The sequence below is a fragment of the Phyllobates terribilis genome, unplaced genomic scaffold (assembly GCF_046119375.1).
Source record: "Phyllobates terribilis strain yellow unplaced genomic scaffold, ASM4611937v1 Scaffold_2__4_contigs__length_985480577, whole genome shotgun sequence".
Taxonomy (NCBI): domain Eukaryota; kingdom Metazoa; phylum Chordata; class Amphibia; order Anura; family Dendrobatidae; genus Phyllobates; species Phyllobates terribilis.
The window spans coordinates 85,481,666-85,495,624 of record NW_027362762.1 but is presented as its reverse complement, the minus strand read 5'-3'; the positions used below and the strand labels follow the sequence as shown (position 1 = coordinate 85,495,624).

The 13,959-nt window shown below is 42.1% G+C and overlaps 1 protein-coding gene across 1 annotated transcript in view; it reads right to left on the bottom strand.

The window, feature by feature from the left end:
• Positions 1–4,924: 4,924 nt before the first annotated feature.
• Positions 4,925–13,959, bottom strand: part of GPR83 (G protein-coupled receptor 83) — a 72,804-nt gene continuing 63,769 nt past the window's right edge. Inside the window, exon 4 of the mRNA XM_073669752.1 lies at positions 4,925–6,244. Coding sequence (XP_073525853.1) covers positions 5,620–6,244 — 625 coding nt within the window. The 3' untranslated portion in view covers positions 4,925–5,619. The remainder of the gene's footprint in view (positions 6,245–13,959) is intronic.

The following is a 13,959-nucleotide window of genomic DNA, read 5'->3' as shown; positions in this document are numbered from 1 at the left end:
GTTTCGGAATGAGATTTTTTTCTGATGGAGATTTTTTTTTGCACCATGGAAGAAGGTGAGACACTTCATCTAATCAGTCAGCTATCAGATATGTGCACAGGAATGAAAACAACCTAATTCCTGTCTTGATGAAACAGCAGCCAATATTTCACTGTATCCTATATTTTCCCCCTTTAAAGAGAAACATTCACCATTTTTTATGTTTCAACCTGAGGGTCTGAAGTACTGAGTAACATGTTATTTTTCAGTTTTGTGATAGATCCCTACATTTCTGAGATAAGAACAAGAATAAGTGATGATCTACCCTGAGAGATGGCATGTTGTCAGCTACAGTGGTGGCCAAAAGTATTGGCACCCCTGCAATTCTGTCAGATAATACTCAGTTTCTTCCTGAAAATGATTGCAATCACAAATTCTTTGGTATTATTATCTTCATTTAATTTGCTTGCAAGGAAAAAACACAAAAGAGAATGAAGCAAAAATCAAATCATTGATCATTTCACATAAAACTCCAAAAATGGGCCAGACAAAAGTATTGGCACCCTCAGCCTAATACTGGTTGCACAACCTTTAGCCAAAATAACTGCGAACAACCGCTTCCGGTAACCATCAATGAGTTTCTTACAATGCTCTGCTGGAATTGTAGACCATTCTTCTTTGGCAAACTGCTCCAGGTCCCTGATATTTGAAGGGTGCCTTCTCCAAACTGCCATTTTGAGATCTCTCCACAGGTGTTCTATGGGATTCAGGTCTGGACTCATTGCTGGCCACCTTAGAAGTCTCCAGTGCTTTCTCTCAAACCATTTTATAGTGCTTTTGGAAGTGTGTTTTGGGTCATTGTCCTGCTGGAAGACCCATGACCTCTGAGGGAGACCCAGATTTCTCACACTGGGCCCTACATTATGCTGCAAAATTTGTTGGTAGTCTTCAGACTTCATAATGCCATGCACACGGTCAAGCAGTCCATTGCCAGAGGCAGCAAAGCAACCCCAAAACATCAGGGAACCTCCGCCATGTTTGACTGTAGGGACCGTGTTCTTTTCTTTGAATGCCTCTTTTTTTTTCCTGTACACTCTATGTTGATGCTTTTTGCCAAAAAGCTCTACTTTTGTCTCATCTGACCAGAGAACATTCTTCCAAAACGTTTTAGGGTTTCTCAGGTAAGTTTTGGCAAACTCCAGCCTGGCTTTTTTATGTCTCGGGGTAAGAAGTGGGGTCTTCCTGGGTAACCTACCATACAGTCCCTTTTCATTCAGACGCCGACGGATAGTACGGGTTGACACTGTTGTACCCTCGGACTGCAGGGCAGCATGAACTTGTTTGGATGTTAGTCGAGGTTCTTTATCCACCATCCGCACAATCTTGCGTTGAAATCTCTCGTCAATTTTTCTTTTCCGTCCACATCTAGGGAGGTTAGTCACAGTGCCATGGGCTTTAAACTTCTTTATGACACTGCGCACGGAAGACACAGGAACATTCAGGTCTTTGGAGATGGACTTGTAGCCTTGAGATTGCTCATGCTTCCTCATAATTTGGTTTCTCAAGTCCTCAGACAGTTCTTTGGTCTTCTTTCTTTTCTCCATGCTCAATGTGGTACACACAAGGACAGGACAGAGGTTGAGTCAACTTTAATCCATGTTAACTGGCTGCAAGTGTGATTTAGTTATTGCCAACACTTGTTAGGTGCCACAGGTAAGTTACAGGTGCTGTTAATTACACGAATTAGAGAAGCATCACATGATTTTTCAAACGGTGCCAATACTTTTGTCCACCCCCTTTTTTAGGTTTGGTGTGGAATTATATCCAATTTGGCTTTAGGACAATTCTTTTTGTGTTTTTTCATTGAAGACAAATTAAATGAAGATAATAATACCAAAGAATTTGTGATTGCAATCATTTTCAGGAAGAAACTGAGTATTATCTGACAGAATTGCAGGGGTGCCAATACTTTTGGCCACCACTGTAATTGCTTCATGATATTGTGACAGGGTTATTCCCACAATACACTTGAACTTTTCAATGTATCTTTTTTACAGCTCGCATTAAGTTATAGTTTCCAATATTCCAAATCTGCATTCATAATTCAGCTTATTTCAGAGTTGAAATTCAAACAAATTAAAGTACACAGTTGATAAACAATTCAATATATCTAAACTGTGCACAAATACACACTTAAAAATAGTCTCTTATGGAGTAGGTACCAGACAATGAGTCAGGTATTCTGATAGTCGGTCCAGGGGTCTCATAAGATGTCTCCAATTACATCACCATGGATCATTGTCAGCTCCTACAAAAGTTCCTACAATTATCCAGTGCAACTTCTATAGGACACACAAACATCCAACCATAGTGGAAAACAGTAAAGGATTGATTTATTAGGTCTAATGTATTTTAGATAGATAGATAAAGCAGTGCTTAAGGATAATTTAAAAGTCCATAAAACAGCATGCTACATATATCTTAACTAACCCAGGGTTTCGCAGTTCAGGCATTGTCAAGAGCTCTCAATAAAGCCAAAAGGGTGAAACCCTGGTTCAGGCAAAATATATGAGGAATGCTGTTTTATTGGCTGTTAAATAATCTTACAGATTTGAAATCCCCCATTTGGTAATTTACATACTGGAAATAACATACTGTACTCCAATATTCCTGTGCATCGTAGGAACTGACTGCGATTTTGGTTGACAGTTTGTTGGCTATTTCCAGTGACAATTAGCAGAATTGGAAATGCAGGTCTGGAGTGTAATACAACCTGTAACTTTGGATCAGTAGCTGAAATAAAATGTAATTACAAAATTAATCTTTTAGCTTGAGTATACAGTAGCTGTATAATATAAACTGTAAAATTGTGTTCAACCAACCTTTAAGAACACTTGAATTCCATAATCATTAGACATTGTAAGACCGACCCCGTTCCACACTAGAATATTCCAAGTGACCAACAAATGCCATCCTTTGAAAGGGGTTTTCTGGTCTCGTTAAGTTCTGTTCCTCGGTTTCAATTTGTTTAAAAAACAAAACCAAAGAAACTTTTCTTTACTTACCGTCCCCAGGTCTAGTGCTTCTAGTTCTCCACCACTGCTCTTAGTGTCTGCTATTTTTGCAGTGCTAATGTCACACCAACAGCGCTGCAGCTAATCAGCGAGCTCAGCGGGTCTGCGTGTCAACTCAGGCAGAATCACTGGGGTCAGTATTTGACCGCAATGGTGCAGAAAATAGCAGACACCAGGAGCAGTGGCAGAGACTAAGAACTGGACCCGGGGAGGGTGAGGAAACGAAGTTTGTTTGTTTTTTAAACTAACTACAGCTGGGAGACAGGATTTCTGAAACCAGAAAATCCATTTAATAAAAAAGAGCAAAAATCATCACCCTTTTTTATTATTCTGGTTGGGACTGGGGGCAGTTATGCATCCAGCAGTGCCATATTGTGTTGTCACATCTCTTTACCCACCAAGCAGTAATGAGGGAAGTATCAGAGCATTGTGATCCTGAAATATAGGCCGTCTTGTCCCTGGCAGCCATCTGTTATCACAGGTTGGGTTCCAAACCTAGCCCTTTACAGAGCAGTGACTACTACAGAATGAATTGTGCAGCCCTCAACTAGCCATGGAGTTCCAGGGAACGTCAGCTACTTCTGGGGAGAGCAGGATCAGGACCTAAGGCGATTAGCTGATACCCTTTTTTTTCCTCACCAAACCTCTTAAAAGGGTTCTCCATTTCATCTTTATTTTAACAAAGGTGTTGAGACATGATTTTCTGGCACTTACTAATATTACAGATTTTCCTTTAACACTTGTTAGTGCTACCTTCTTCACACACTGCACAGCTCTCTAGTTCACAAAATGGCTGCTTGTGGAGGATCATGTGACAGGATCTGTCCTTCAGCCTCCTCCAACTGAAAAACACTGTACAAGGTAAAGCTGTTTTCAATTGGAGGAGGCAAATGGGCAGGTCTGGTCACATGACCCTCCACCCGCAGCCATTTTGTGGACTGGAGAGCTGTGTAGTGTGTTAGGAAGATGGAGAACCTGTAATACTTATATATTATTATCACAATATCATGTCCCAATATATTTTATTAAAAAAAGATAATGTGGAGAACCCCTTTAAGAGGTTTGATGAGACACCCCAAAATAAAAAAATATGGTATCTGGGGCTTTCAGTTGATCGCCTTCAGTCCTGTTCCTGCCATAAAGCTGTGCCCATTGGGCCATAAAGAGGAAAAGGGTTTTTTTTTTAAAAAAAGAACCTGTTTTTTATTATCCACCGTATAGTTCCAGAGGTATATTTCGTGCTGCTTTTTATGGGCTTTACCAAGGGGCATGGCTCACAAGGTAATTATACAGAGCAGCCTAAAGACACGCCCCAGAGGATCCTCTGAGCCACACTCCCTTAGTAAAGACCATAAATACTATCACTAAATAAAACGGCTCATATTTCCTGAACTGTATGGAGAGTTTTAAAAAAATGGAATACTCAGGGAACATCACGAACAAAATAAGTGCAAAAATCGGTCACTTTTGACCTGTTGACAGGTCTTTTTTAACAAGTGTAGTATTCTTCCACAAATAGAGGCTTTAAAAAATAAAAGCTACAACACGAAGAGCCACTTTTTCATAATACTTAATTTCAGAGCTGTCATTTGAACAATGCCATCCTAGAGAAAGAACTAGGAGTCCTTGATACTGACAGTGGGGCCCATCGTTACAGGGGTGGGGAAAACATCATCATCCTCTGAGCCGTGCTCCCTTAGTAAAGACCATAAATACTATCACTAAATAAAACGGCTCATATTTCCTGAACTGTATGGAAAGTTTAAAAAAAATGGAATACTCAGGGAACATCACGAACAAAATAAGCGCAAAAATCGGTCACTTTTGACCTGGTGACAGGTCTTTTTTAACAAATGTATTATTCTTCCACAAATAGAGGCTTTAAAAAATAAAAGCTACAACACGAAGAGCCACTTTTTCATAATAATTCATTTCAGAGCTGTGATTTGAACAATGCCATCCTAGAGAAAGAACTAGGAGTCCTTGCTACTGAAAGTGAAGCCTATTGTTACAGGGGTGGTGAAAACATCATCAATGACTTTGGTGTGATCTTTGAAAAATGATCTAAGGAAATCACTTATCAGATGATCTATGGAAACTATGAACCATTGTGACTGCGTCTCTTTATTCAGAAATGATTTGCCTTAATTTCATTGCCATGATTTTAATGACTTTCTTTCATTTGCACACAACATTGTACAAAAGATGATTTAGCAGCAAAATAATGAAATCACAATGTACACTAAGCAGATGCGCTTCTTACAAAGTGATTAGGCAGAACGTAGCAGCAGAGTTCTGGTTCCTCTCGTTACAGATGTCACAAAGCTCAGTCTAATCTTCTTAAAAGGTCAGGTCCCAAAAAGTTCAGTCTTCGAGCCGTCGCTATTCCTTAACCATTTCCTTCTCTCTGTGAGATGAGGTCTTCTTCCTGCTTTGGGTCTTGACACATTAAGTAAAACATTCCACTGTGGAATACTTTTCAATAAGAGATCATCATCATGGATTCTCAAACACTGTTGAGCAGCCTGAAGGATCTGTTGAGAAGGCCTTGACATTTCGGATAAGATTAGCCAACAGACACAATAGGCTCCACTGCCGAGATATCAGTCTTCCCCGACTGGATGTTAGAAGATGATGGGAGGGTGTGTGATACTAATGATCTCTTGAAGCTTCGGCTTTCGGGCCAAGCCACTCTATAAGAAGGAATATTGGAGGGAAGCATGTCCTCCTGTGGTCCAGGCTGCTTCTTACAGATGTTCAGCAAGGCCTTTAATTCGGATCTGAAATTGTCATTGAGCCAACAGTATATAAATGGATTGTAGCAAGTACTACTCATAGCAAACCAGTGAAATGCAAAGTAAACTGCATTGTTGGTACGAATGATCTGACTAGAGAGGAGGACGACATAACAGTTCAAAGGGAACCAGCAGACAGCGAAGAGGACAACCACAAGCATCAACATCTTGATGGTCTTTTTTTTCTTTCGACGCAGGGCAAAATATTGCTCTGTGGTGACATCTCCGATAGCGTTTCGGAGCCACAACTTCTTTGCCACAGTTGTGTAGGCAACAGAAATGATCAGTAATGGGAGGACATAGAGTAAGATGAATGTGGCCAGGTCAAGATATTTCCAGAAGAGGTCAGAAGGTTCCGGGAAGTCAGGGAGACATAAACTTCTGATATTCTCCTCACTATTAATAAAAAAAAGAGAATAATTAATTGGGATTTTTATACAAAAGGAAAATTAACTATAAGATCAACCGATTAATGGGGCCACAATGTATGGAGCTGTGCCATTTCCGGGTCATCAATATTAAAATCTGTCATCAAGATATGTTATGTACCAAATCGGGCCTAAAAGATATGAGTCTTCCAAATACACAGGTGTGTCAAATGATCCTTATGAGTATAAAAAATGAATTTGAGGCTAATTCAGACTTCCCAGGTGGCCTAATGTAGTAGAAAGAAATGTCCCTAGTCTTGATGGCCTAATGTATTAAAATAGTTATTATTGCGAAAGGAAAGATGATGCACAGTAGGTGCTACACATGTAAACTCTAAATGTGAAAAAGAAGAGGAAAGGACACATAAAAGAGATGAGTACAACTAAACATCTAATAAAATAATAAAACATAAAAATTAATCAACAAGCTAAAAGTTAAAACAAGAAAAATAACACCATACAAAGCCAGGGATCCTAAATATAAACAATACGATAAATAATAATGAGACCTTAATAAGGTGTCAGAAGATAAAGAGATGGGCTATAAAGCTTTATAACATTTCCCAATGAAAACACACTTGTATGATGAACACAAGGGGATATTTAGCATCTTGCCAACAAATGAGCAAAAATAAAAGTACCAAATATACAGTACAATAAAAGTGGAAAGTAAATACAATGGACCCAGTTATGTGACATCCTGAACAAAATAAAATATCAAGAATGCAAAAGGAATAGGATTGAAGAGAAAATCAGTAACATTAATAGATGATTTTGAATATTTGCTTCACTGGTGGTCTAGAGTAATATATAGAAAAATACCCCATTCCATTGTGGTGTAGGGTAAAGGACAGGGTTAACACCAGGTGATTTAGTGAAATGCTCACCTTTCCATTACATACCATGTCAGTTTTTAAAGATCAGTGAATGGCAGAGAATGAGGAAAGGGAGACCTTAATTTATCTTAAAATATATGTGGAGATTATGAAGGCATGGTACAATGATTGCCTCAGGTCTGTACATAATCTTCATTACGAAAAATGTTTCCGATATGTATGGAATATATCAAATAGTGATGAATATAATATTTGGCTTTCATAGTAGTTTAATCATAGGATTAGCTAGGCAGACCGAAACGGAAATAGCCCCATGTGCTAAGTGCCAGGATGGGGGTCAACAATTCAAGGTGAATTGACCAGTGTATTAAGAATAAGGGCTAAAAGGCCCCATACACCATAGATAGCTGTCGACCAAAAATAGGCAATTCGAATGTTTGGCCAACAACTATCTTGCCTGACTCTCATCTGCCGAGTGTTCTTTATGAGAGACTATAAAGATGACCTCTTCATTACTGTAAAATGGTGCACAAGTACCATCCAATCCCCTTCAATGATACGTAAGAAAACTTAGCACTCAAAAGAGATTAAATTAAATATGTTTCGGTCTACATTAGACCTTCCTCAGGCCTATTGTCCAATTGAAAAGATATCAGATTGCATTTTATATCTTTTCAATTGGACAATAGGCACACTGAGGAAGGTCTTATGTGCCCCGAAACTTTTATGAACCGTTATTGTTGGATTGCATATTAAATCATTTATTTAACTTAATCTACTTTGAGTGCCAAGTTTTCTTACGTACCTTTATGAGAGAGTAACTGCCAGACTTCTCTAGTGGCAGGTTATACTGCCCAGAACAAGAAGATCATCAGTCCGAAATCGGACATGACGGATCCTTATGTCCCCCAACATCATCTGCTGACTGAGAGTTAGGAGGCCTTAAGACAAGGAGCAGGACTAGGCAAATGTCACACTTCAGTAGCTTCTTCAAGGGGCCATAGGGTAGGGTTGAATGATTGGGTACATTAAGTGCATCCAAACCCAATGGATGAATATATAGGATTTAATGGATGAATATATAAGAATTAAAGCTTGAGAGAGATAATTTGCATATTTCCAGTGCATTCTGGGAAGAGTAAAGTAAAGTCAATTAAAAGTAAAGTAAAGAGTAAAGAGTCGCCGCGAGTCTGAAGATCTTTGGGAATAGCTGGATCGAGTTGCCTGAAGGAAATCATCAAACCAGGAATTAAAGCTCGAGGGAGATAATTTTCATATTTCTGCTGCACTCTCGGAAGAGTGAAGAGTTGCAGCGAGTCTGATGATCTTTGGGTGTAGGTGGATCGAGCTGCTTAAAGGAAATCATCAAACCAGGAATTAAAGCTCGAGGGAGATAATTTTCATATTTCTGGTGCATTCTCGGAAGAGTGAAGAGCTGCCGCGAATCTGACGATCTTTGGGTGTAGCTAGAGCAAGCTGCATGAAAGAAATGATCAAACAGCGCGCCTTTATGACAGTTCAACAACAATTCATTTTGTTCAACATGGAGTAGACTACTTATATGGTGTGCTGCAATGTGTGCTATATGTTTAGTGACTTTTCAGCATTCCTGTTGAAGCTAATGACAGAGTAGAAATAGCTATTCAGAATGTTCTAAGAGAAGCATCTTTCAATGTACCTGCAGAAGAAGAGAAATGTAAGCATGTGACCCAAAGAAGCAGGAGGATGAGGAGGCAGTCAGCACTCATACCGCTGAAGAAGGGCTACCAGGCTCTCATTCAGGACAACTACGAAGATGTACATCAAAAAAAGTGCTTTGCCACAAATAACACTGCAGTAAGCAATCAGAATCCTCTTGAAGGGAGAAAAATAAGCGCTGCGGTGAAGAACATAAGGAGAGTGGTGGTCGTGGGGAATTCCCTACTGAGAGGAACAGAAGCCGCTATTTGCAGACCGGACATCACCTCATGAGAAGTGTACTGTCTCCCAGGTGTCCAAATCAAAGATATGTCTGATAGGGTATCAAGACTCTTCAGTGCTACACACGACTACTCATGCCTACTAATACATGTAGGAACAAATAACAGCAAAAAAGGACCTGGAAACTATATGCAGAGACTTTGAAGACCTTGGCCGGAAAGTGAAGGAACTGGGAGCACAGGTTGTCTCACCATCCATCCTCCCAGTGGATAGACATGGACCAAGGAGACTGAACAGGATTCTACAGGTGAACAACTGGCTACGTCGATGATGCCATCAGCAAAGTTTTGGGTTTTTTGACCATGGAGTGAATTACCTGTATGATGGACTTCTTGCTAGAGATGAGTTGCATCTTACGAAAAAAGGAAAACACATATTTGGTAGACACCTTGCTTCTCTCATCAGTAGAACTTTAAACTAGAGCAATATGGGATGGGAAATATACGGCCAGGAAAAAGCATGCAGCTAATGAATTATTTTGAGAACCCTGCTAATAGAAGTGGAAATAAAGAACAAAGACAACAAATTATGAATGAAAATAGAGAAACCAACTTCAAGCTAAAATGTGTCTATACAAATGCACAGAGCATGGAAAACAAACAAGGAGAATAGGAGCTGTTAACACAGGAAGAGATATGATGTCATAGGCATCACTGAAACTTGGTGGGATGATACACATGATTTCAATACAAACCTTGAAGGCTACAACTTGTTTATTAGAAACAGGCTTAACAAGAGGGGAAGAAGTGATGCATTGTATATTAGGAAAGCGTATATCTTCACAAAGATCCAATCTTCAGAGAATGGTAGCTTTGTAGAAACTGTTTGGGTAAGAATACAAGGAGAGAAGAACAGAAAGGAAACTATTGTAGGTGTTTACTATAGGCCTCCTGGACCGACTGAAGATATGGATGAGCTCTTTTTACATCAGATATTTTTGTTCTCAAAAAAGTATGACATCGCGATCATGGGAGATTTTAACTATCCAGGTATTTGTTGCGAATCTCTCTCAGGCAAAAATAATGGGTCCAGAAAATTCTTATCTTCTCTCACTGACAACTTTAGGTAGAAGAAAGAACAAGCAGATCTGTTATCTTGGACCTAATTCTTACCAGCAGGGAGGAAATGGTTGATAAAGTAAAGGCGGCTGGGAATTTAAGAGGCAGCGATCATGCTATCCTCGAATTTTGGATTGCACGAGGAGGAAGACCTGGAGGACTCAGACTTTAAGAATGGACTTCAGAAAAGCAGATTTTAATGGACTCACAAAGAGGGTAGGTAAGGTCCAATGTCTGGATGTTCTAAAGGACAGAAATGTCCAAGAAGGATGGGAGCTTTTGCTAAATGAAAATTAAATTCTCACTGCACAATCAGTAACAATCCTAAAAAGAAAGAAGAATTGGAAGCATTTAAGAGACCAGGATGGATGAGCACAGAACTTAAACACTTGCTAAAAAGGAAAAACGAAAAGTATATCAAATGGAAAGAGGGGGGTATATCTAAAGAAGAATATAATGCTGTCTGCAGGGAATGTAGGGCAAGCGTTAGAAGAGCTAAAACCAGTAATCAAGTGAGGCTTGCAAGGAAGACCAAAAAGCAATAAAAAAGGATTTTGGGGGTATGTCAAAAGCAAAAGAAAAGTCAAAGATGCTATAGGATTTTTACAGGTTGAAAAGGGTGAAGTTGTCAAAAAAGATGTTGAGAAGGCCGAACTTTTAAATTCCTATTTTGCATCTGTGTTCTCTAGGAAAGCAAATGTAACATTAACTGATGTTCACTGTGCTATCAAAGGAATAAAATAATCCACACTATCTATAAACAGAGAGATGGTGAGGGAACACTTAGCTAATTTAAATGGATTTAAATCTCCTTGTCCAGATGAATTACATCCTAGGGTTCTGAAACAGATAGCAGAGGAAATTGCAGAACCACTAGCCAGAATCTTTGAAAAATCCTGGAGAGCAGGAGAAGATTGGAGAAGGGCAAATGTTGTCGCTATCTTCAAAAAAGGAAAGAAAATGGAGCCAGGAAATTACAGGTCAGTGAGCCTTACTTCTATACCAGGAGAGATCTTTGAACTAATTATTAAACAGCATGTATGTAAGTACTTGGATAGAAATACAGTAAATAACCAGGGCCAGCATTTCCTTCTATGATGGAAACACTGACTGGGTGGATCAGGGAAATGCAGTTGATATAGTATGTCTCATTTTCAGCAAAGCATTTAATAAAGTATCTCATACTAAGTATGGGATTGACAAGGCCACAGTTAGAGTCAGTGATCGTACCCAAGGAGTGGTAATAAATGGTTACACATCCAATTGGAAGAGTGTTTCAAGTGCAGTACCACAAGGCTCTGTCCTGGCCCCAGTGTTGTTCAACATTTTAATAAATGATCTAGATAAGGGAACAGAAGGAAAACTAATCAAATTTGCAGACGATGCAAAGTTAGGAGGGGTAGCTAACACTAGAGAAAACAGAAAAGATTCAGAAGTATCTAGATAAGTTTGAACAATGGGCAGCGACTAATAGAATGTTATTTAACAGGAAGAAATGCAAGATTCTACATATGGGCAAGAAAAACGAAAATTACATCTACAGAATGGCAGGAATAGAACTAAGCAACAACACGTGTGAAAAAGACTTGGAATACTAATAGATCACGGACTGCACATGAGTCAACAGTGTGATGCAGCAGCAAAAAAGGCAAACATAGTTCTGGGATGTATTAAGAGAAACAAAGAATCTAAATCACATGAAGCAATTTCCCCCCTCTACTTCTCATTGGTCAGCCCACATCTGGAATACTGTGTCCGGATCTGGGTACCACATTTTAAAAAAGACATTGAAAAACTGGAGCAAGTACAGAGAAGAGCTACTAGGATGCAAACTGTGTCCTACAAGTAACTGTTAAAGGATCTGGGAATGTTTCGCTTGCAAAAAATAAAGCTAAGTGTAGTGCCGGCGTCCCTGCCCTCTGCTAGGCAGGGACGCTGTTCCCCTCACCGCTCTGCTCCGTGCCCGGCGTCCCTCTCCCGCTCTGCTGGCAGCGCGCGCTCCTTCCCGGCCACTGTGCTTAGGGCGCGCGCGCGCGCCCTCCCTCCCTCTTAAAGGGGCCGCGCGCGCCGTCCTAAGGAGTCCCCGGCCAATGGCCGGAGGACTTTACCATATATAAGGCACCTCCTCCAAAATGGAGGTGCCCGAGCAATGTTGTTGCACCGTTCTACTCTGCTTCAGCCCTCAGGTCCCGTTGCCAGTTACCTGCCAGTTACCTGCCAGATTCCTGCCAGCTTGCTGTCCTAATCCTGCCTGATTTCCTGTTACCTGCCTGCCTGCCTGAGGTCCGACGGTCTGCCTTACAACTCCGGTCAGTCTGTCTAAGGACCAACTTGCCCGCTCACCTGGGAGCGCACATCAGCTACCTGCCTGCTTGCCTGAGGTCCGACGGTCTGCCTTACAACTCCGGTCAGTCTGTCTATGGACCAGCTTGCCCGCTCACCTGGGAGCGCTTCTCCGCTACCTGCCTGCTTGCCTGCCCGGAGGCTCCGCTGTCACGTGCTGTGACCACCAGCTATTCCAGACTCTTGCCCGCTCACCTGGGAGCGCTTCTCCGCTACCTGCCTGCTTGCCTGCCCGGAGGCTCCGCCGTCACGTGCTGTGACCACCTGCTATTCCAGAGACTCTCGCTTGCTCACATGGGAGCACACATCCTCCATCTGCCTTGCTAGCCTACCTGGAGGTTCAGCCATCACAGGTCGTACCTACCCTTTACCTAGAGACTGCCCCGGTCACTTGCCGTGACCTCCAGCCCGTTCTTCCAGAGACTGCCCCGGTCACTTGCCGTGACCTCCAGCCCGTTCTTCCAGAGACTGCCCTGATCACTTGCCGTGACCTCCTGCCCGTACACCCAGAGACTGTCCCGGTCACCTGCTGTGACTGCCTGCCTGGTCGCCACCCGCTCCCTTACAAGGACCGCTCCCTTGTATAGTAGCCCAGAGGTTCCGCCTCCCAGACCCATTACAGTTTGCTCGGGCCATGGAACCCGGTGGCACCCAAGCTCCCTCGCTCTCGGACCTGTGTCATGAACTGTCCCGTCAAAGGTCCCAACAGGAGTCCATCCTGGGTCACCTGCGGAATGTCAATACTCGCCTGGACACTCTGACTGTTCCACCAACAACCTCCGCCAGTGCCATGTCTCGCAATCCGGCAGCTCCGCTGTCCACTAACACCATGATATCCTACCCCGGACCTCGGCTTTCTGCACCTCCTCGCTTCGGAGGCGACTCAGCCCAGGCTCGGGGCTTCATAAATCAGTGCACCCTGCACTTTGAACTATTGTCCCACCAGTTTAACTCCGACCGAGCCAAAATTGCATTCATCATGTCCCATCTCACCGGGGAGGCCCTGGCCTGGCTAAATCCTCTATGGGAGAGAGGAGACCCCCTGGTGTCCAACTTGCCTGCTTTTCTCACGGCTTTCCGGAAAGTCTTCGACGAACCCGGACGGAAGACCTCATCCGCATCATCGTTGCTACGCCTCCGTCAGGAAAGTCTCACCGTGGGCCAATATGCCATACGGTTCCGTACCCTTGCCTCGGAGCTGGCCTGGGATAACGACACTCTGGTTTCCGTCTTCTGGGAGGGTCTGTCCGGCCGTATTAAAGATGAACTTGCCGGTCGGGACATTCCTACCACTCTCGATGACTTAATAACTCTTGCCACCCGGATTGACCTACGGTTCCAGGAGCGTGCCAGAGAGGTCACCCGTGAGAGGAGGTTACCACGTCTAGCTCCTACTTTTCAGAAACCCGTCACTCCTTCTGTCTCTAACCAGGTACACCCTCCTGAGCCTATGCAGGTCGACCAGA